Genomic DNA, 21,320 nt, shown 5'->3' with positions numbered 1-21,320 from the left:
TTTAAGATTCAATATGTTGCACTGAATTGTCAGGTTATATGTAGATTATAATTCTTTACACTTATCTATGGTTAACTGTAAAACCTGTGCTGTAAATAGCAATTACAACAAACTACAGCAGATTATATGCAGTTCTTGCAATCAATGTAACATCAAAGTGCACATTGTGTTAAAATATTTATAATAGTGTTCATCTACCTTTTTAATGTTATGTTTTATGAAAAGTGATTTTTTCCATCTCTGACTTGGTAACTGATTTCTGTTATTTTTCTGGATTACAGGCAATAAGAGCAAATATTTTGTTAGCTATATGACTAACAAAATATGACTAACTTATGGCAATTCATATATGTCTGATACATAAATTTGTTAGTATCTATCAGTATGCAAGTTCTTTCCTATGTATAATTAACAAGAAAATAAGTATGATTCAAACATAAATTCATAGAATCAATTGTTATTGAAGTATGAAGGTTATATCTAAGTTTAATTAAACAGTTGTTTTCAAGACAACCAGTTTACAGTTTCATTTAAATATTATAAATTAAGAACAAGTCTTGTAAGAAAATCTCACTCTCAATTATCAAAATATTCTTATTGGATTTATTGGATTATTGGCTAGAGCTACTTAGGATAATATTCATATCATCCTTCACCATTGGCTAGGCTAGCTGAGGGATGACCCAAGAGCTGCATGCCAACATTTGTGAAACCTAGATTTAAAAAGTCTGACTGAGACAATGAAGCAACCTCTTCCCTAGCCATTGGTCAGCTTGAGAAATGTTTAAAAGGGAAGCTCTATTTCAAGTTGAATTCAACTCCTAGTGATTACAGGAGAGCATCCGTTTAGAGGTTTTCTGGTAACAACAGAAAATTGGTTTCTCATTGTCATCTTTAGGATTTTTTTTTAAAAAGTTCCCAATCTAGCCCAATTGTCACAGGACTGTCTGACACTATTCTACTCAGTTTTTAATATAGTATAATTTTGCTTAGTTTAGTAAGATTAGCCAAGTTTGGCTAAGGCTTTCTACTTCCTTCCTGGTGACTCCTGCTATTTTTCTTGAAAATATTTTGCCTTTTCCTGGTATGTTTGTTTTCAACTTCCCACTTTACCCAATTGCTCTGAAACTCTTCCATCCAAATACTAATCAAACCTTAAAACTATTCAACATTTTATAGATAAACCTGGATTTGCTTGAGATATAGAGACCTATGCTATTTTGGTCCTGTTTCTGTATATTAAAATAGCCAGAGAAGTAAGGACTTCTAGAAAATGTCTATAGATTATTTCAAATGATACACTGTTGGATAATTCATCAAGGAAACTGTTATGGATGTTGATAAAATTACTGTGGATCTAAGAATACTGTGGCGTAAGTTAGATACTACTCTGCAGTTCTCAGTGCTTCTCCATTTCCTATCCATACAAGATTGGTGCTTCAGGAAATCAGCTTTAAATTGTTTGTATTTCAACTCTTAATTTTTTTTTACAGTTGTTAATCGAAAGTTTCTGGGCAGACTATGCAGTGAGAGGTTAAAAGGACAGACACTTTAACAGACTGGCAATTGGTAAAGAACAGAAAGAAAACAGTAAAAGAAATTAGATGGAGAATTTTTACATGAGAGAGATATGACAAGTAAGGATCCTTAGGGATCTGTGCTAGATCTGGTGATCCTTAGCTTGTTTATGGATGACCTCAAGTGGCTAAGACAGGTCAAAGTGGCTGACACCATCAAATTATTCAGGGTGGTAAAATCAAAAGGAAATGGCAAACAGCTTTAAACTGATCCCTCCAAATGTTGCATATGGTCTTTAAAATAACAAATGTAAGTTCAGTGTAAGCAAACATAAATTAATGCTCATTGGCACAAACAACTAAATTTCATGCATTCATTAATGAAATCAGGACTGGCATTAAATGATCCAGAAACGCATCTGAAAAGGTGGATAACTCAGTGAAAATGTGACCTCGCTGGACAGCAGCCAGTGATGGAAGGAGCAGGAGGCGGCAAACTCTACAATTGGGAATAGCGAAAAACAGGATTGGAAATAAAACTGGAAATGCAGTAATGGCTTTAGGTACAATTTGTATATAATAATATTTATAGTGATAATCACCAAATCTATAAAATAACAATAGATGATATAAAATGATTTATGATGGAGAAAAATGTACAGAAGGTTTTATTTCTCTTTCCCAATGTCAGGATTTTAATTTCATTTATATTAAATTAAATGCAAGGATGAATACGGATCTTTATACAACACGAAGCTGAGTGATTAAACTTGATAAGATGTGGTGATGGCCATTCATTTAGAAGTTTTTAGAAGGGGCTAAACAAACACATGGAGGAAACATATCAACAGCTGCTAGTTCTGATAACTATATATTACCCTCTTGAATCAAAGAAAGGTTCCCAAATTCATCTGATTGGCCACTAGATATTAAAGGATGCTGGACTAATTGATTGACTGATGTTAGATAATAAATATTCGATGGACCATTAGCCTATGCCCTCACAGTTCTTCTTGCATTCTTAGCCAAATGAAAGAAACCGCTTGAAATATGCCCAGGAACTAAATGAGGAAAAAAAAACTTGCAGCAACAAATAAAGAAATGTGTATTTTTACCATCAAACAAATGTATTGAAAAATCTACAAATTTTCACAGTTCTTAAATCCCTTTATAGATCCATTGTATGAATCATCAATTACAATTTGCTTTACAGTGAAAAGATTGATTTTCATTTTAATTTAAGGAAAATATCCTCAGTTCCTTTCCAATCTATGTAGAAAGAAAGAAAGTATAGTGTAATCTATTTAGTCAATTTACAATGCTATTGTTTATCCAACATAATGGCATCATATACTACAATGTGACAAAATGCATTATTTAAATACTTTGTACCGTACAACAGGCTGTATTATTCTTTTCAAAACCTCAGCCATTTACTGATACATACAACATAATTTGCTATAGTTTATAAAGGGGAATAATTGTCAAAGCGAGTTCATAAAAGAAACTAACAGAATTCCTTAGAGATTTTCTTTATTTATACAATATACTGTATATCACAGTAAAAATATCTATCTATCTATCTATCTATCTATCTATCTATCTATCTATCTATCTATCTATCTATCTATCTATCTATCTATCTATCTATCATCTATCTATATGATATTAGATAAATAAATCTAAAGGTATAATCAACATATTTCTTTTGTAGTGAATCAAATGATCCTATTTATTTTTTAAGTAATACTAGGAAATAATTACGTGAAAGAGTTTATCAATAGCAAAGTTTTAGTAACTTCTTTAAATAAGATTCTCCCAAAATATTTGAACACCTTAAGCAAATTGCCCAATCCATCTCGTATTTTCTTTTTCATGTAAAACTAGGGACCTTGTAGCATTCTTAAAGTTCCAACAGTATTGTCTGAAAACAATTAGATTCCAAAGCAAAATTATTTTCAAAACAAAACTCTAAAAAATATGCTATAAAAATGTTTATAAAATTATTTTTAAAACCTTCACAGAATATAACATTACCTTTTATACATTTGAATGTTATTTATATTGATTTTTAATAAAAAACAATTTTATTATACTACAACATGTTGATGTACTCTATAGCAATTTTAATAATATCCATGTTATTTTTACTGGCTTCTTGCAAAATAAGAACAGCTGCAAACTATATTTTATCTGTGGTTGTCTTAAAAATGATTAGAAATCAAAGTTTCAAATATATTACATTTTCTTCTTAATTCAAATGCTGTTCAACTTCTATTCAAATATTCATAAAAAAGCCAACAATTACACACACACACACACACACACACACACACACACACACACACACACAATATTTCTTTGCCCTGAATTTCCCCCCGACAGTCAAGAAAGCTAAGCAATTTTCCTGTTAATCATTTTTAGTTTCGGAGTATTTCTTCTTCAACAGATGTGCAGAAGTTAAAAAATTTACACCATAATTCATGTATGAATTTAAAACAATGATTTCATTCCTTTAACTGTTCACTGTACTCAGGGAATACTAGCAAGAACATCTAAAATACTGAAGACTAGCCTGCTTATTGCTGAAAGCATCTGATAAATATGAGATAATAAGAACTGGCTAAACATCAGTAGTCATCAAATAATAATATTTTATTTTATGTATCCTTTTATTCAATAAGACAAGAGCAGAATCCCAATTCAAAACAAATAGTTCCGCAATATAAAATATTATTCATCTGGCACCCACTCAACTTTATAATTATCTCTCTGAGTACAACTTATATGTCTAGGTAAAATACGTGCCATCACCATTTCGAATCGAATAAAGGAATTCAGTACTTTACTATTTAAATTTAAAACTATGTCCCCCAAATATATTTGTTTTAAGATTAAACTTCAAATTAATCAACAAGGTAACTGAAAATATAAGATACTCTGACTTATTTCAGTAGAATGATAATATGCAACAAGAAACAACACACGCATGACCACTATTTTCTGCGGGAATTAATTACCCCTAATCTATAAATTCTTTCTCTCTCTTTATCTACCTATATATAGTTTTTACTGCAAAATAATTTAAATATATGCTAGTAATTAATTAGGATATTGCTCCAATTCTTCATAAATGTATCATTTGTTAATAGTGAAAATAGGACAATTGAAGGTTTAATAATGCTTTAATTTATTACTATAACCTAGAATTCCTTTGATAATATCTGAAGCCTACTGGCTGACACCTGGAATCACACACAGCGAGAGAGCTATTTGAACAGAATACAGTTAACAGCTCTAATTCAGAAACTTCACTGGAAAAATGAAGTTGTCCTTCTATTCTGGGCTCAGACCCATGTAAATGTTGCATAAATCCCTCTCACAAATCTCTTTTAACATGCAAATCCATAAATCATCAGAACGCTGACAAAGAATTTAACCAGCTTGTGAAACTAATGCATATTCTGTCTGGAGTTGGGATACTGATAGAACTATCCAAAACATCACCCATCACCAATTTACTATTGGTCAAAGGAGAATAATTTATGCCGTCATTTCATTTATCCATACGATGATTAAATGCCTGAGGACAATCATTGATATCATTTGTAAATTAGTAACATTGACCAACGGCACCTCATTTACTCAAAAGACACAACAGAATTACAAGTAGCAAATTGACAGGGAGTACTTACTGAAGATGGTAAACCTGGAGGAACTTTTCGAACTTTCTTTGTTTGTACTTCTGAAAAGAGGAACATAACAGGGGAACGGTGAGGGGCATTTTTGCAGCCTCAGACCTTCACAGTCTGTGATATAGCACTGAGCTTAGCATGTCTTTATCAAGTGGTATAAGACAGTTCGGTAGAAGTTGCACATTAGAAATGTAAGGGAGTAACTCACCAACAGAAGTGCTGTGCAGAGGCCTCCTTCGTGGATTATTGCTAGAATACTGATAGTACTGAGAACCAGGTTTGGTAGGAGAAAGTGTTCCTGGGTTGCCCATTTCCATGTCACCTCCAAGGAGACTTTGCTAAAAGATTTTTGAAAAATAAGTATTGTTACATCTAACTTTTTCCCCTTATTGCCTTTTCTATATGCTGATTCAAATTAACAGCCAATAATATGAAAGGGTCTATAACAAGAAAACTGTTGCAAGCAGCCAGTCAAAATTCATTTCAGCATGGTTGTTTTAAATACTACAAAACAGTCCTTTTAAAAAAAAAAAAAGAACAATTTCATTATTACTGAAAAGAAATGTTTACATATTTAATTATTAATTAAATCATTTTTTTCTGCTTAAAGAAAACAGCATACGAGTATTTTTTTAACTTGATTATCAAAAGATCCAGAACTACTTATTTTTCTATATTATTTAGGATGAATAAAATATATTGTGTTCTTTAATATAACTTTTTAGTCTAATACTAATGAACAACCGCCAAACGATTTCATTGTAAAAAGATAATCATTCTAAAAAAGGTGTTTGTGACCAATAAAACTATTTTTAAAAGCGGCTTATAGTTACCATATAAAATGTGCCAATCAAGTATATGGTCATTGAAGAAGAAGTCAAAATAATAATAATAATAAATATTATTGAAATTAGCTGTTGTTTGGCTACATTATTTGGAACAAGGAACAGAGATTGAGGAAAAAATAGTGAACAGGAGTTGTTTTAACAAGCTACTTCAATATCATACTGTTACAATAAGAATGTGAGCATCCAGAAATACGAAAAGTACTTACTTATGAATGGACAATAGTTACTACTAATCCAGAAGAAATGGAATCTGAGCACAGTAACAAGGAAAAACCAGAGGCTGACATTTTCTAAAAATTCTATTACTATAACTACATTGCAACTTACCCATAATATATAAATCCCCTGATTATACTCTGCACTGAACACATTGTTCTTTTAATTTTTCTGATATGCAATAAAACAGGTGCAGATACTACCATTTATATGATGAAGAAATTTCCCATTTAATAAAGAAATTTCAAAATTAAGTACCAAAAATCTAACTTTATCGTTACTTGTAATCAACTTTTACTGACTGAACTAATTACTGTACTTGATAAAGTACAGAATGTGTTTTCCCTAATCTAAATTCTAATCACCATGTCACTCACAACAGACTTAGTAATGCTTCACTAACACACTATTCACATGCAAAACACTCTAAATAGGCCAATTATGACTCTGCCCCTATTCCCTGGTTAACCCGCTGAGAACTGAAAAATTTCACAAGACAGTCACCAACTAAAACAAAGACTCCTTGTTTTAAATTAAGGCAGTCTTTTTGATTCCTAAATAGTTCAACAAAGTACCATGTCTTTGTCTGAAAGCAGTTGGTCAAATATAACCTATGAGCTGGAAAATATATAGGAAAAAATAAGTAAATAAAATAAAATTTAAATATAACTTTTGCATCCTTGGAATATACCTGTATTAAAATGTCTTTCCCTAGAAAGGCACTTGGTAAATTCGTTAATAACAACCTACAAGCAAGACTATATGTACTGAACCTTTATTACCAATCTTATACAAAGTCAAAAAGGAGTTTTTCACATCCCCAACTCAAAATAGGAAAGCATTAAAATCATCTTCTTTGTCATTCTTAAAAGGCCATAATAATGGTTGCGTTTGGACCAAAATAGGGAAATTGAGAATATGCTGTGCTAACAAGCAGCTTCAAGCGAATTTAATCATTAACGTTGATTGATTTTATATAATAAAACTTATTGAACTTTAGTATGGAAAGCCCACTGGAATACATCTTAGGAATCAGACATGTTAGAATATGCATCTTCTCAATTAAATGATTTCTGTGGATATGTATCTTCTGTCTGTTAAACAGACAAGTTTAATTTTTAATACAACTACAGGAAAAAAATAGTTCTACATTTTTTCAGTTCTAAAAAAAATAAACTCCTGGGGAAAAAAGACAGAATTATACACATAATAAACATACATAGAAAATGGTTCCATGCCACAATTTCAATTATTTAATTGCATTCTAGCCACTTTGTAAAGTTGTTCACAAGTTACTACTTTAGCTGGAAAAGCTTTCAGTTCGCAAATATGCCAAAATACTCTTAACATGTGATGCTTTATAGGCTAAATGTTTGCTATGAAAACTCTGTGGACTACTTTACTAGATAGATGCAGTATTTATCAAGTATAGTACAATTTATACTCAGAATAATGCCATGTGGATCAGATGGAGTGGTTTGTAATCCATGACACTTCAAGGATTTCAAATTATCAGGAAAAAAATATAAATATAATACTCCCAAAAAAGGAACAGTCTTTAAAATAAGATATCAGATACATATACTATCATTTCTAGCATAGCAGCCTTGACTATAAACAAAAAATTAAGAGCACTGTATTCCATTAAAAAAAAAAAGTACACAAAAGTTACAAAACTTTTTAAAAACCATAGTGTGGCATGGCAAAATCCACCCATTTTACTTTTCATTCAAGCAGAGTAGTTATATTTTGCTACGTATTAGATGATATATAAATAATCAAGCATCTTTGCAAATATATAAATTTGTGTATGTTTAATCAAGGCAACCACGGAGGGGGGAGGGGACAGTAGCAAAACATTACTAGCTTCTCCTTCCAGCTTTTCACTTAAGTGCCTCTAATGTGGTCTTTATTTAAGTCTTTGTTTTTCATTGGAACAGCTAAGTCATTCTTCTGAGGCAACAAAACATGCATTTCTGTGCTCTTGTGGGGGCTTCTCTAAGTACTCCACTGGGGAGAAAGAAGATAAATATATATCTATTCATTCTGAGGTACTCCTAAATAGAACAACAACCCTTGTGCTATTGCTCAATCATCGCTAACATCTTTTAGCTGAAGAACAACGCTGAAAAATCATGAGGCCACTATTTAACATTTGAGCTTTCTCAACTTAAAAAAGAATAATCAATTATGAAATTCAAAAGCCAAATTCAAAGAGTTAGTTTTCATTTACAAAGGCCTTGGAGTTTGGTATCTGCGCGTGCGCGCACACATACACACACACACACAAGAGAGAGAGAGGAAGAGAGAGAGAGACAACCTTTAGTCAAACAATTAAGTTGTTCAATGTTTTCTATTTATCATTGTTATATTGTTCCACTGCTTTAACAGTGGAACAAACTGTCTGAAAATTCATTTATATATTTTTATACCATATTGAAGTTCATTTCTGGAAAGTTATGTGAAGCACTCTGAATTAGGAAGGCACATTTTAAAAGGATATATACCAGGTGAAACATTGGGTTAAATCAGGGGTATCAAACTCATGGCCCCGGGGGCCAGATTCAGCCTGCAGAGTGCTTTGATCTGGCCCGCGGGACCGCCCTGGAAAAAACAAAGGACCGTCCTGCAGTGCCTCTGCCCATGGGTGGCCCTCCCGAGCTCTGTTTTTACTGTCAGAGGGTTGCAGGAAGCCGTCACAGCCAAAAATGGGAGCCTGTTTTCACTGGCAGAGCATTTGAGCCACCACAGGCACCTCCGACATGAGTGACATCGAGCTGGCCACTCCCATCCTGGCCCCCCAAACACAACCCTGATGCGGTCCTCAATGAAATTGAGTTTGACACCCCGGGTTAGATTTTGCATGGCCCTTCTGTTAAACCTCCATCTGCAACTGAGGTCTCTAAGTGTGCGACTTTTATACAATGGCCTCAAACACAAAAGTTATTTCTGCAATACCTAATAAAGGAAAAAGACAATGAGCAGGGCATTTATTTTAGGGTCCCTGAGGCTATGATTCATCAGAAAGTATAAGAGTAGAATCTGCTCAGCTTTCACAACTAACACCAAACCTTTCTCTAGTGAAAAGACAGCTGCCTACTAAGAGAATGCAAGCTCAGGAATTGGTTAAAAGCACAGCCAAAAAACACTGTAATAACTGTAATAGTAAATGTGTCACCCATACCCCTCAATATGAATGAATATTAGAATATATTTAAGAGTTGTTTTGATACAGAAACTGGAATTCCTTTATGATCATGAGTTTGCTATACATAATGCAACTTATTTGGAATCTTTCTTCTTTTCCTTAAACTTAGTTCCATTTTTTCTTTCATTTTAGTCCTAACTTCTTATCCTGTCTCAACTAAAAAGTCCCACCTAAATGTATGAAAATATAAATTAAAGCTGAATTTTAAGAATGTGCAATTTTAAAATAGAGAAATAGAGATTGAGGTTTAGCATTCTCTATCAAAATAATTGTTTGACGCTAACTAAGGTTTTATTCATGCAAGTAGAACATAAACACAGTTTTTTCCCAAATATAACGAGGAAATCCAGTCTGCCCCTCCTCCATACTCATTCTTAATATAGATTAAAATGGATTGAGTGATGCCTTTCTTAATGAATAATTGATTTACATAAAATAAATGCCCTTGAACATTAAGGCATTTTGAAAGAAATTAATATAGTAAAAAAAAAAAACAATTGGGGTGGGGGAAAGAGAATATAAAAAAAAAACCTTTCTGGCAAAAGGCCTGTTGACTGGACTTGCTGGAATGAGTTCTCTTTCTCATGCTTATTAAATTCCGATCAGATATCACAGTACTTCAGATTACATTTCTTTTCTAAGCACTTGTCAAATTATTGTGGATTGAGTACATGTTTGGGCATTTTAGCACTCTAACCAGCTGCATTTCTGTACTACCTTCACCATGTATGTAATCTATTGTGACTGTGGGCCATATTTTACTACCATTTATGTAGTAAAGAAAACATTACACCTTAAAGGTTTAAAGCAGGGCTGTCAAACTTGCGGCCCGGATGCGTCACATGCTGGCCACGCCGATGCGCTGCTTTAACGAAGGGGAAAAAAGTCACAATACGTCAAGTTATGCCACAAGTTTGACACCCCTGGTTTAAAGTATTGGAGGAAGGTGCATTAGAGTGAAAGGTAAGCAACTTGATGATATATCCTAAGACTTCTCAGTGCTGTATGGTCCTGCTATAAAATTCTTTTCTTCAATATAGTCCTGAGGGTACAACTAGCAACTAAGCTTTAAATCTGTATTGTTTAAGAGGTCTACCAAAAGAAAAACATCATTATCATATCATTTAATTTGCACATCCAGGAAAGTGTAACACCATGAAAAAAAAAACTGTTTTTCTTGAATTAAGAGAGAATGAATGAAGGAATCAACCTTAAAGTTTAGCAACATTGGGGGAACAACAGCATTCCTATGATAAAGAAATTTTAAAAATGACTTATAAAAGATCTTCTGGTAAAGGAAAACGATACCCCATCTTCTCAGCCATATAAACTTTCCAGTAGATGTCACTATGTATTTCCATAATATGTTGAATGGAAAGGAGAATGTACATCAGCACCATTATTACAAAATAAAACACAGTCATGTGCATACTTTCTGGAATAAAAAAAAAATTCCAGCATGTTTAATGAGATTTGTACAAAAAATATACTTTACGTTCAACTATCATACAAAGGACCACTTCTCACATTTTCCCTTTTCTACGTGATTTTTTTTTCATTATCTATTTTGATACACTTACCTGATTAACAGAAAGAAGATAAGGAGAGAAGATGAAATACTGTTAACTTAAAATATGAATACTTTCAGTTGGAAATTCCCTTCCTCATTCATTTACTCTGAATTCCATAATCAAGTAAAAGGTGAATATACTGTATATTACAACTATGGTGCAAGGGTGGGTTCTACTTACTTTTACTACCAATTCTCAACGGGAGCGCGCATGCGCACTTGCTTTGCTCACGCAGAAACTGCTGCGCATGCGCAGATCATCCATGATGACATCTGGGTGAGTGGGCGGAGCCTCCCGCTGCTTTTACTTCCGGTTCGCAAGAACCGGACCAAACTGGGAGCAACCCATCACTGCTAAGGTCACAAAGCAAGAAAGGGTACATTCGGGAGTAGAAACTTCTATTTTTGGAAAGTAAACTGTCTATGAAAGGAAATAGTTGAGATCTGGAGGCACAATAGACAGAAAGCATTAAAAGTACTTCTGTTACAAGGGTCTCAGACTATGGACCAACTTTCCTGTATGTACTTTTAAAAGAAAATAAACAGTTGCAAATTCCATGAAGGTAAAAACCTGTTTCAGTTTTCAGTTGCAACCTAAGCCTTAAGGTCAGCGTGATCACAAAAGCTACATTTTGTGCATTCTGTAGAAGGGAGAAGATAAGATGAGTTACAATTTGCACTTGATAGGAATTAGTTAGATTCCCTTTGGTCATAACTGTTATTTTTTATCCTAGTTCAGGTTTGTAATCTAAAGTTAGCCAAACAGGAGGCGCAGGAGGAAAGGTTTAGTTTCCATTAACTACACACGGTCCTTTTGATTCCTGCTTTAAACTTGGAAAGAGCAGATAAATAGATAAAATAAATGTGGATGCTCTTGTCATGTGTGAATTCATTCCAGATTCTGGAGCAAAATCAAATGCAACCTCTGATGCAACAGAATGAATCATGTTTTCTCAGGCAAGCAAATAAATGTAACTTGGCATTGATAATAGAATTTAAAGGCTTTATTTTTTTGTTACTTTGTTTTGAAGCAAAGCGTCAGATGTCCAATTCTTTTACAATACATATTTTGATAAATGAATACCTAGTATTTCAGAGAGGCTCCCTCTCATGCATCATGTTGGAATAAGCTATTGTGTATTAATGTCAATGATAATTATTTTAATTCTCTATACTCCCCTCTTCAATTGCAGTATCTCATGGTAGAGAAGCAAGATTAAATCTCCTATTTAAAAAATATCAACGATGAATTAATTTCCCTTAATTGCATACTTTGAACATTGAACATAATAGATAAGTAGGCCCATTATTTGTCTGGTAGCAGATTTATTTTTATTGGGGGGGGGGAATAATAATGGTTTAATCCTGGACATCATTTTGCTTCTATATAAATGATAGACTGTCTATAGAATTAAATTTAGTAATACTGATGTTGTCTGTAAAACAGAATCCAGATAGCGAAAAACTCTCCCTTTCTTTTCCATTAAGAAAAAATAAAATACTGTTTTTTACAAATAACTTTTAATAATTGTTCTGAAAGTTCTCATCTTATCGTAACACCTGATTATAAACAGCATTTGTTCAATGAAGCAGCAGAAATAAGCATTCTGTCTTGAAACCATATTGTGTTCAATTAATTCTCTGTGGAAATCCCTTTTAATTTCCCCCGAATTTTCTTTTGGTTTTCTGTTTCACACAAGAGTATTCTAGTTCGCCATTTTTAGGACTGTTTTTGAGGTTATCCATATATTTTCATCATTCTACATCCTTTTTGGCTATCCCTAGACCTGATAAGGAAAGCACATGAGCATATCAAATTGATTTATTGATAACGAATTCAGATAGATAAATAGATAGATAGATAGATAGATAGATAGATAGATAGATAGATAGATAGATGGATGGATGGATGGATGGATGGATGGATGGATAAGAGGGGGGAAGAGGGAGACAGAGATAGAGAGAAAGTGTGAGTTTTAAAGGATTTAACAAGTTATTGTATTAGCTCACGAACCTCAGGACCTCAGTCATTATCCATCTGTTAGTTCAAAGTCAATATTTCTGCTTCCATCCAATTTTTCCAATTATCATCTTTTCCCCAAAATTGGGGTTTCCCATTTAGCATGGGGAAAAAGGTTTGAATTCCACTCATGAATAGAATAGAATAGAATAGAATAGAATTTTTATTGGCCAAGTGTGATTGGACACACAAGGAATTTGTCTTGGTGCATATGCTCTCAGTGTACATAAAAGAAAAGATACGTTCATCAAGATATAACATTTACAACACAATTGATGGTCAATATATCAAAATAAATCATAAGAATTGCCAGCAACAAAGTTACAGTCATACAGTCATAACTGGAAAGAGATTGGTGATGGGAACTATGAGAAGATTAATAGTAGTGCAGATTCAGTATATAGTTTGACAGTGTTGAGGGAATTATTTGTTTAGCAGAGTGATGGCCTTCGGGAAAAAACTGTTCTTGTGTCTAGTTGTTCTGTTGTGCAGTGCTCTATAGCGTTGTTTTGAGGGTAGGAGTTGAAACAGTTTATGTCCTGGATGTGAGGGATCTGTAAATATTTTCACGGCCCTCTTCTTGATTCGTGCAGTATACAGGTCCTCAATGGAAGGCAGGTTGGTAGCAATTATTTTTTCTGCAGAATATAATTAGACATTACATTCTGCAGTTTTCTAACTGATATAGCAGAAATATCTAAAATATCTGGAAAAATATGTTTCCAGAAATATCAATATTTTAATATATTTAGATCTTAAAAGTGTCCATTCAAACCAAGATGCTATATACTGTATGTATGTTCCAAAGTTGTCCAAATGGAAAAATTAACACCCGTTGTTGGCTTCCAATATTTAATACTTAACAATATATAAGCATAATAATATAGTTCCAGATTAGGAAAACTAAATCCTCCCTCATTAATGGGTCATTGCATTTGTTGTAAAGATATTCATGGAATTAACAAACCATATTGACATTTTCTAAACAAAGAATTAATTTTCTGAAAATATTTCTTAGAATAATAGGATTGGAGGGAATCTTCAGTGTCTTCTAGTCCAGCTCCTTACCCAAGCCATGATTTTTGTACTAACTTGGACAAGTGGTTGTCCAATCTTTTCTTGAAAACCTTCAATAATGGATCATCCATTCCAGCAGGCAAGTTGTTCCATTGCTTAATAGTTCTCAGTGTCTGGAAATGTATCCTTATTACAAGACTGGATCTCCTTCTCACAAGCTTTACCCCATTCCTTCATGTTCTACCCTCAGATGCTAGCTATGGACAATAGAATAGAATAGAATAGAATAGAATAGAATAGAATAGAATAGAATAGAATAGAATAGAATAGATTAGATTTTTTATTGGCCAAGTGATTGGACACACAAGGAATTTGTCTTGGTGCATATGCTCTCAGTGTAAATAAAAGAAAGATACCTTCATCAACAATAAAAGCATTTCTGCTTCTGTGTGGCAGCCCTTCAAGTATTGGAAGACTGTTGTGGTCTGCCAGCAGCCTGCGGAGCTGGCAGTGAAGTCAGACAGTGAGGAGTCTGGGGAGGACAATGGCTCAGTCCTGGAGTCAGGGGAAGGCCCGGATGAGGGCTCTGCATCGGAGGCAGAGATGGGGCCAGGGCCATCTGAGAGTGATGTGTGGACTCGAGAGCCTCCAGAGGTGGACAAAAGGGAGGCAGAGAACAGGAAGAGCTGCCAGAAGGCACGAGCAGTTAAAGCAAAAAGAATGACTCGGGAGTAAGGGCAGAAGATGATTTGCCCCTCCCATAAGGCTTAAAAGAGCAGCAACAGCTCTTGGGTTCTTTGTAGGAAAGCAACGTTGCTACAATTGTTTCTTGTCAGCATCTCCTGTTTCTGAACTTTGTGGGATTCTTTCCAAGAAAAGCCTTTGGCAGGGTGCCAAAGAAGACAAAGGTTTGTGATAAGGACCAAGGACTTTTTCTGAAGGACTTTGTTTTGGAATTAATTTGGACTAAGCTGAGAATGAAGTAATTCTCAGCTGTTCTAATAAAATATGTTTGTTTAGGACTGATTGTGTCTGGTAATAACTACTTGGGCCTAGGTCACACCAAAGACTGCTATCCCTGTGTCCTTGTCTTCTCTTCCTTAAGCTAAACACACCTTGTTCCTTTAGTCTTTCTTCATAGGATTTAGCCTTCAGACTCCTTACCATCTTTGATGCTCTATTCTCCAAATTTGTAAGCATTCAAGCCCTGTTAATTCTTTAAAAGCGAGGCAGGTAGACAGATTATAAAGTCTTGCATTGCTTACTAAATCAGCAGCACCCATCCTATTGGAGAATTTGGCCTCTAGCAAATGATACTGCCCAACTAAACTACTGAAAATATATATAGATAATTTGCGATTTGTCTCCCTAGGAAAAAGGTAAAGGTAAAGGCTCCCCTTGCACATATGTGCTAGTCGTTCCTGACTCTTGGGGGAGGTGCTCATCTCTGTTTCAAAGCCGAAGAGCCAGCGCTGTCCGAAGAAGTCTCCGTGGTCATGTGGCCGGCATGACTAAATAGCAAAGGCGCACAGAATGCATTTACCTTTCCACCAAATGTGGTCCCTATTTTTCTACTTCCTTTTTTTACGTGCTTTCAAACTGCTAGGTTGGCTGAAGCTGGGACAAGTAATGGGAGCTCGTTATGCAGCACTAGCGATTTGAACCACTGAACTGCCGACCTTTCGATTGACAAGCTCAGTGTCTCAGCCACTGAGCCATCGTGTCTCCCTAAGGAAAAAACAAAGAAAATTTTCTTTCCCAGAATAAACTAGATGTAGATGGAATGCCAAGAAGGCTGGGAGGTGCAGTAGAGTTTAGGAACTTTTCCTCAAAGGAGGTAGAGGTGCCAACCACATTCTGGACATGCATTTTGCAGTTTGGGGCACAGCATATATGTAGCACTTGTTGTTGTTGTTGTTGTTTTTGCAACTACTTAAACAAAGTATTTCATATTCTCTTGACATCAACCAGCAAGCTGAAGGGGCACAACTGCTTAACGAGGTACAGATAAATGCTACATCAGTATGACAATAGCATAGTATTATTATTATTTAACAATTTATGTACCACATGGTGCTTATAAAAAATATATGTACAATGGAAGTATACATTTGAATAGTTAAAGGGTCAAAAACAGGCAACATCTATAACGGGTGTCAAACTCGTGGTCCACAGGCCGGATGTGTCATGTCCAGTTAAGTGAAGGGGGGGGGGGAAAGTCCCACTACATCACATGATGACGCTGTGGTGATGTGAGTTTGACACCCCTGATCTAGAACAAAAATCTTATAAAGGATTAAGGAAAAGTTTTGCTCCACTGCTTTATATCCATCTGTATAGAACTCTGCAGAAGGTTAGCTCCCTTTTTAATTATAAATAATATAGCAAGCAGTGATGTGCAACTGTATTACAAAGCTCTTCCTTGACACAGTTATGTCAAACAGCCCTTTTAGATAATTCGGGTACTCCAAATGGTGTTTAGGATCAAATATGTACTCTAATAAGATTTATCTGTCAATGAATGATAACAGTAGAAAGTAAAATCAATAAAAAGACAACCATGTTCTTTGATATATTGTAAATGGTTATACCTCTGTGAACCAACATTTGTTTGCTAAGGAACATGAATAATACATTTCTGAGTAAATACAGATACAATGATCACACTGTTAAAAAGGTGCCAACTGAATAATGTAAAGATAAGATAAAATACAACGTACTTTCAGAATCTTAATTTTTTTTTTACTTCAAATGTCTCAAAGTAAAGTCAGAGTCAAAAGATAATTTGAATCCTACATATGTATCTGTAAACTGCATATACTACATAACAGGTGAATATATAAACAACAGTATATTGGCTCGCATCGTAGTTTCTAAAACAGAAACCCAAACTTACACAGAATAGCATAAGCATCACGGAATTAAAGTTGATTTTTGGATAGCCTTGTGGCATGTAAGTCCATTAGCTGGTCTGTAATGTTTCCAACATTAGTAGGAGAAGTTGCATTGCTGAGGTTGGTGTTCCAATCTATATCTTGTCTGTCTTATCAGTCTAGCAGAACTATATTGAGAAGAATAAGCCTTTTAACTCTATCTTCATTGACTTGACAAAGGCATTTGATACTGTAACAGGGAGGCTCTCTGGATTACCCAGACATACTGTGAATGCCTAAGGAAATTTGTGAAGTTGATTCAATTACTCCATGATAGGAAAAGAGCCATGGTGATGCAGTGGTTAGAATACAGTATTGCAGGCTACTTCTACTGACTGACTGCAATTTGGCAGTTCAAGTCTCACTGGTTCAAGGTTAACTTAGTCTTCCAGCCTTCTGAGGTTGGTGAAATGAAGATCCACATTGTTGGGGGCAATATGCCGACTAGGTAAATATTGGCTCGCATCGTAGTTTCTAAAACAGAAACCCAAACTTACACAGAATAGCATAAGCATCAAGGAATTAAAGTTGATTTTAACTTTATCTAGAGAGGGCTGTAAAGCATTGTGGAGTGGTATATAAGTCTAAATGCTATTGTTACAGAATGACAGGACAGGTTTTTTACAATGGTGATACATGAGCTGCACTTGCCATTTTCAATGGGGTAAAAGAGTGTTGTATGATAAACCTGGTCCTATTCAATCTGTTTTTCACTTGCATGCTGTCGTGTGTTGACCATAGTCTGAAGGAGGAACTGTACATCAAATAATGGATTATCTTCATCACTTGAATGCATGGATAAAATGCCTTTCCAGGCACTCCTTTGCTGATGACTGTGCACTCCTAGAGCACAAATACAGTGATTTTCAGTTGATGCTGAACCTCAGATGTTGCTGTGCTCTTTGTCTTGACTATCAGTATGAACAAGATTGAAGTATTCACCAGCCCATGCCAAATACCAAGCTTGCAGAACCAAAAAAAAAAAATCACTGTTGACGACACCCAGCTGAAAATGTAAAGAGTTTAAATACTTGGGAAGTGTTCTTTTAGGCCATGTTTTTTTTTTTTTTTTGGAAAGGAAATTAACTCCAGGATCAATGAGACCAGCCAGGCACCAGGGGAAGTTGTGAAATGGTGGTCAATCAACACAACATCTGTATCTCCACAAAGCTAAAAGTCTATAGAACTGCAGTTATCCCACCCTCTTATATGGATGTGAGTCCTGGATTCTACCAAAGCCACATTAAACAACTGAATAAACTTCATGTGAGCTCTCTACTCCATCTTTGGCATTTTTTGGCAAGATCATGTCCCCAATTTGGAGATCTTGAATCTTACAGAGTCCATCAGCACTGAATCCTTGATTATCAGAGCCAGATAATTTAATCATTAGATTATCAAAATGAATAACTGCTATATGCCTTTCCACTTGCTCTACAATGTACTGGATCTGGGCAGAGACCTTGAAGTCAACCATGCAAGCATCACATACCATACACCGCTAGGTCATTCAGCTAAAGCAGGGGTGTCAAACTTGCGGCCCACCGGCTGGATGTATCACATGCTGGCCACGCCCATCCCCGGTTTAGCGAAGGGGAAATAGGATCACAATACGTCATGTGATGACAATGCAACGCCGCGAGTTTGACACCCCTGAGCTAAAGGAACTAGAAGCTGTAGTTGTTGATAAAACTCACTGGCACGACCTGTGTTATGAAGCCCACACCAACTCTGAAGACAAATGCCATCAAAAGTCCTGAGCAGCGTCACACAATAACACTCAAACTTACTACAGCACTGGACTTCCAATGCCTCCATTCCACTAGACTCTGTGCTTCCAGGCTGGGACTGCAGAGTCACTTCAATATACACAAATGAACTTCCCAACAACGCATCTTTTTGAAACCCGAAGACATATTTTCATACAGGCACATGGAAAAGAAATACATATGGAAGCAAAGACTGATTATTTAGGATGAAAGACTTAAAAATAATTAGCGAAGAATACAAAGGTGATGAAAGGTCCTGGCTATGAGAGATACAATGCAATATCTACAATAGATCATGTTCAAATGAACATGAAAGAAAAATAAAAACTGAAAGAAACAACAGTGAAAGGCTGAAAAGGGTAACTTCTCTGTGAAAATGGATGGGCAGTTGAAATAAGGAAAACATGTAGAAACGTCTTTGGGGGAAAACAAAGATGTTACAGAGTGCCAAAAAGGTGTGTGATGTTTTGCTAATGGAAGGTATTTAAAAAGAATGTGTGGTGCAGTGATGATGGGGGGGAAAAAAGGCTGTGGATACAAAACAGCAAGCGCATATAAAAGAATTACAACAAAAAATAAGTATAGGATCCTTTTGATGCTTGTAGAAAGAAAAAGTAAATTGCCGGCAATGTAGAGCAAGGAACAATTAAGATTAAAGGAGTCAGAAAAACAGCAGAGATATTCCTGAAAATCAAATATGATTTTGGAAGTTGGCGAAAAAGGCTAAACAAAGGGGGTTTCTGTACCATTAAATGACATGAACTCATAGAAAGGACCCCAGAAAAGCAACCACTTTGTTGGGTTTGGTGGGACGGGCAGAGATAGCAATAGCGCTTGGACTTATATACCACTTCATAGTGCTTTTACAGCTCTCTCTAAGCTGTTTACAGAGTCAGCCAATTGCCGCCAACAATTTGGGTCCTCATTTTACCCATCTTGGAAGGATGGAAGGCTGAATCAACCTTGACCCTAGTGGGAATTGAACTGTCAAATTGCAGGCAGCCGGCTGTCAGCAGAAGTAGCCTGCAGTACTGCACTCCAGTGTGTCATCTTGGCTCAGAGATAATTGGAAACAGGTAATCCCAGCAGTAACCTGGTCTCCTGTGATAACTAACATCTGGAATCGCAATTCACAAAGCAGATACATGAGCATCTTGAGATGTTCCGGAATTGCCTGCACCATTGCATTCTGGATCACATGAAGTTTCTGAATACTCTTCAAGGGTGGCCCCTTGGTAAATGTATTGCAATAGTCCAGATAGGAAGATAGGAAGTGATTAATACATGAGTACTATGCTACTATTGTAGCAAAATATATGTTTTACAGTCAGGTATACTGATTATATAGCCACGAATGATTCATAGAAGAATACTGAAATATATGTTTTTTATTCAGAAGCATGTAAAGAAATCCATAGAATCTATTGTTAAAAAAATAATCCATTCAAAACCTTTATACATACAGTCTTTTAAATGCGCTCTTCTTTAAAATTCCCTGTTCCAAAATAAGAAGAATATTGCTCTATCTGAGACAGGTAATAATAAAATTATGTATAAACATAGCTCTCGATATTTTTGGCACTGTAAAGAAATCACGTGAGAATTCAACAGATGAGAAAAGGGGCAAGTGTGACATTATTAGGTGGCAAATGTGTGAATGAATGGAAATATTACAATTTGGGGGGAAAAAATCTCTGCCCAGATCTGCACTGCTGGACTATTTTATGCTAGTTCCACACACTCCAGAGTTTGCATAAATCTCAAGAAAACAGCAATCTTCGCCAAAACTCATAATTCAAAAAAATATTTGGGTAAAGTTACAAAAAATCTACGCTTAACACTATAAAGTTAAGTATTATGAAACTAATGGAATCTAAGCAAAAAGCTAGAATCTTATATTCTAGTGATTAGAGGGTCAAAATTTCTTTGGCTTCATATTGATAAAACTTTACATTTTCTTAACAGAAGAACATTACTTAACATTTCCAACGAAAACTTGACATGCAAATTATGCAAAATCTAGAAATTCTCTCTCTCTCTCTCTCATAGTAGATATCAATAAACATTTGTAATTTTTTACAGTGTACAGAATACAGTACTTTTCCACAGTTCTACTCGGGACAATAGCACTTAGACTTATATCCCGCTTCACAATGCTTTATAGCAGGGGTCACCAACCTTTCGAACCTCAGGGAGCACTAAATTCATAATTTTAAATCCCACGGACCAGGTGCCTAATGATCAGCTGTGTGGGCATGGCAAGGTGATCATGTGACCGGGTGGGTGTGGCCAACCTGATGTCACTCATTTTGAGGGGCACCTTGCCAGCCTCTAATCACTACTTCTTGCCTGCCCACCCGGGCTCCTTAGGGCCAGGAAACAGGAAGCAGTTGCTGGAGCTAAACAGCCACCATGAGAAAGAGTTGGCAAAAAAACTCATTTCAAATTGGATCTGACCGAGAAGGAGGCTCAGCAGAAGCACCTCACTGAGGACTCGGAGCATAGGCTTTCCAAGAAGAGGGAAGAC

The 21,320-nt window shown here is 35.3% G+C and overlaps 1 protein-coding gene across 16 annotated transcripts in view; it reads right to left on the bottom strand.

Moving 5' to 3' along the window:
• TCF4 (transcription factor 4) overlaps positions 1 to 21,320 on the bottom strand; it is a 435,153-nt gene that overhangs the window by 157,596 nt on the left and 256,237 nt on the right. For 14 of the 16 annotated variants that reach the window (XR_009153615.1, XM_058170654.1, XM_058170657.1 and 11 more), the window contains 2 exons: positions 5,421 to 5,550; positions 5,213 to 5,262 (listed from right to left, as the gene is read on the bottom strand). The exons of the other annotated variants lie outside the window; for them this stretch is intronic. Coding sequence is in view for 13 of the 14 variants with exons in the window: in XM_058170654.1 (XP_058026637.1) it covers positions 5,213 to 5,262; positions 5,421 to 5,550 (180 nt within the window). In the remaining variant the exon portion in view is untranslated. The remainder of the gene's footprint in view (positions 1 to 5,212; positions 5,263 to 5,420; positions 5,551 to 21,320) is intronic. 16 annotated transcript variants of the gene reach the window in all.

Source organism: Ahaetulla prasina, chromosome 2 (genome assembly GCF_028640845.1).
Source record: "Ahaetulla prasina isolate Xishuangbanna chromosome 2, ASM2864084v1, whole genome shotgun sequence".
In the NCBI taxonomy this organism is placed as follows: domain Eukaryota; kingdom Metazoa; phylum Chordata; class Lepidosauria; order Squamata; family Colubridae; genus Ahaetulla; species Ahaetulla prasina.
This window is presented reverse-complemented; position numbering and strand designations above follow the sequence as displayed.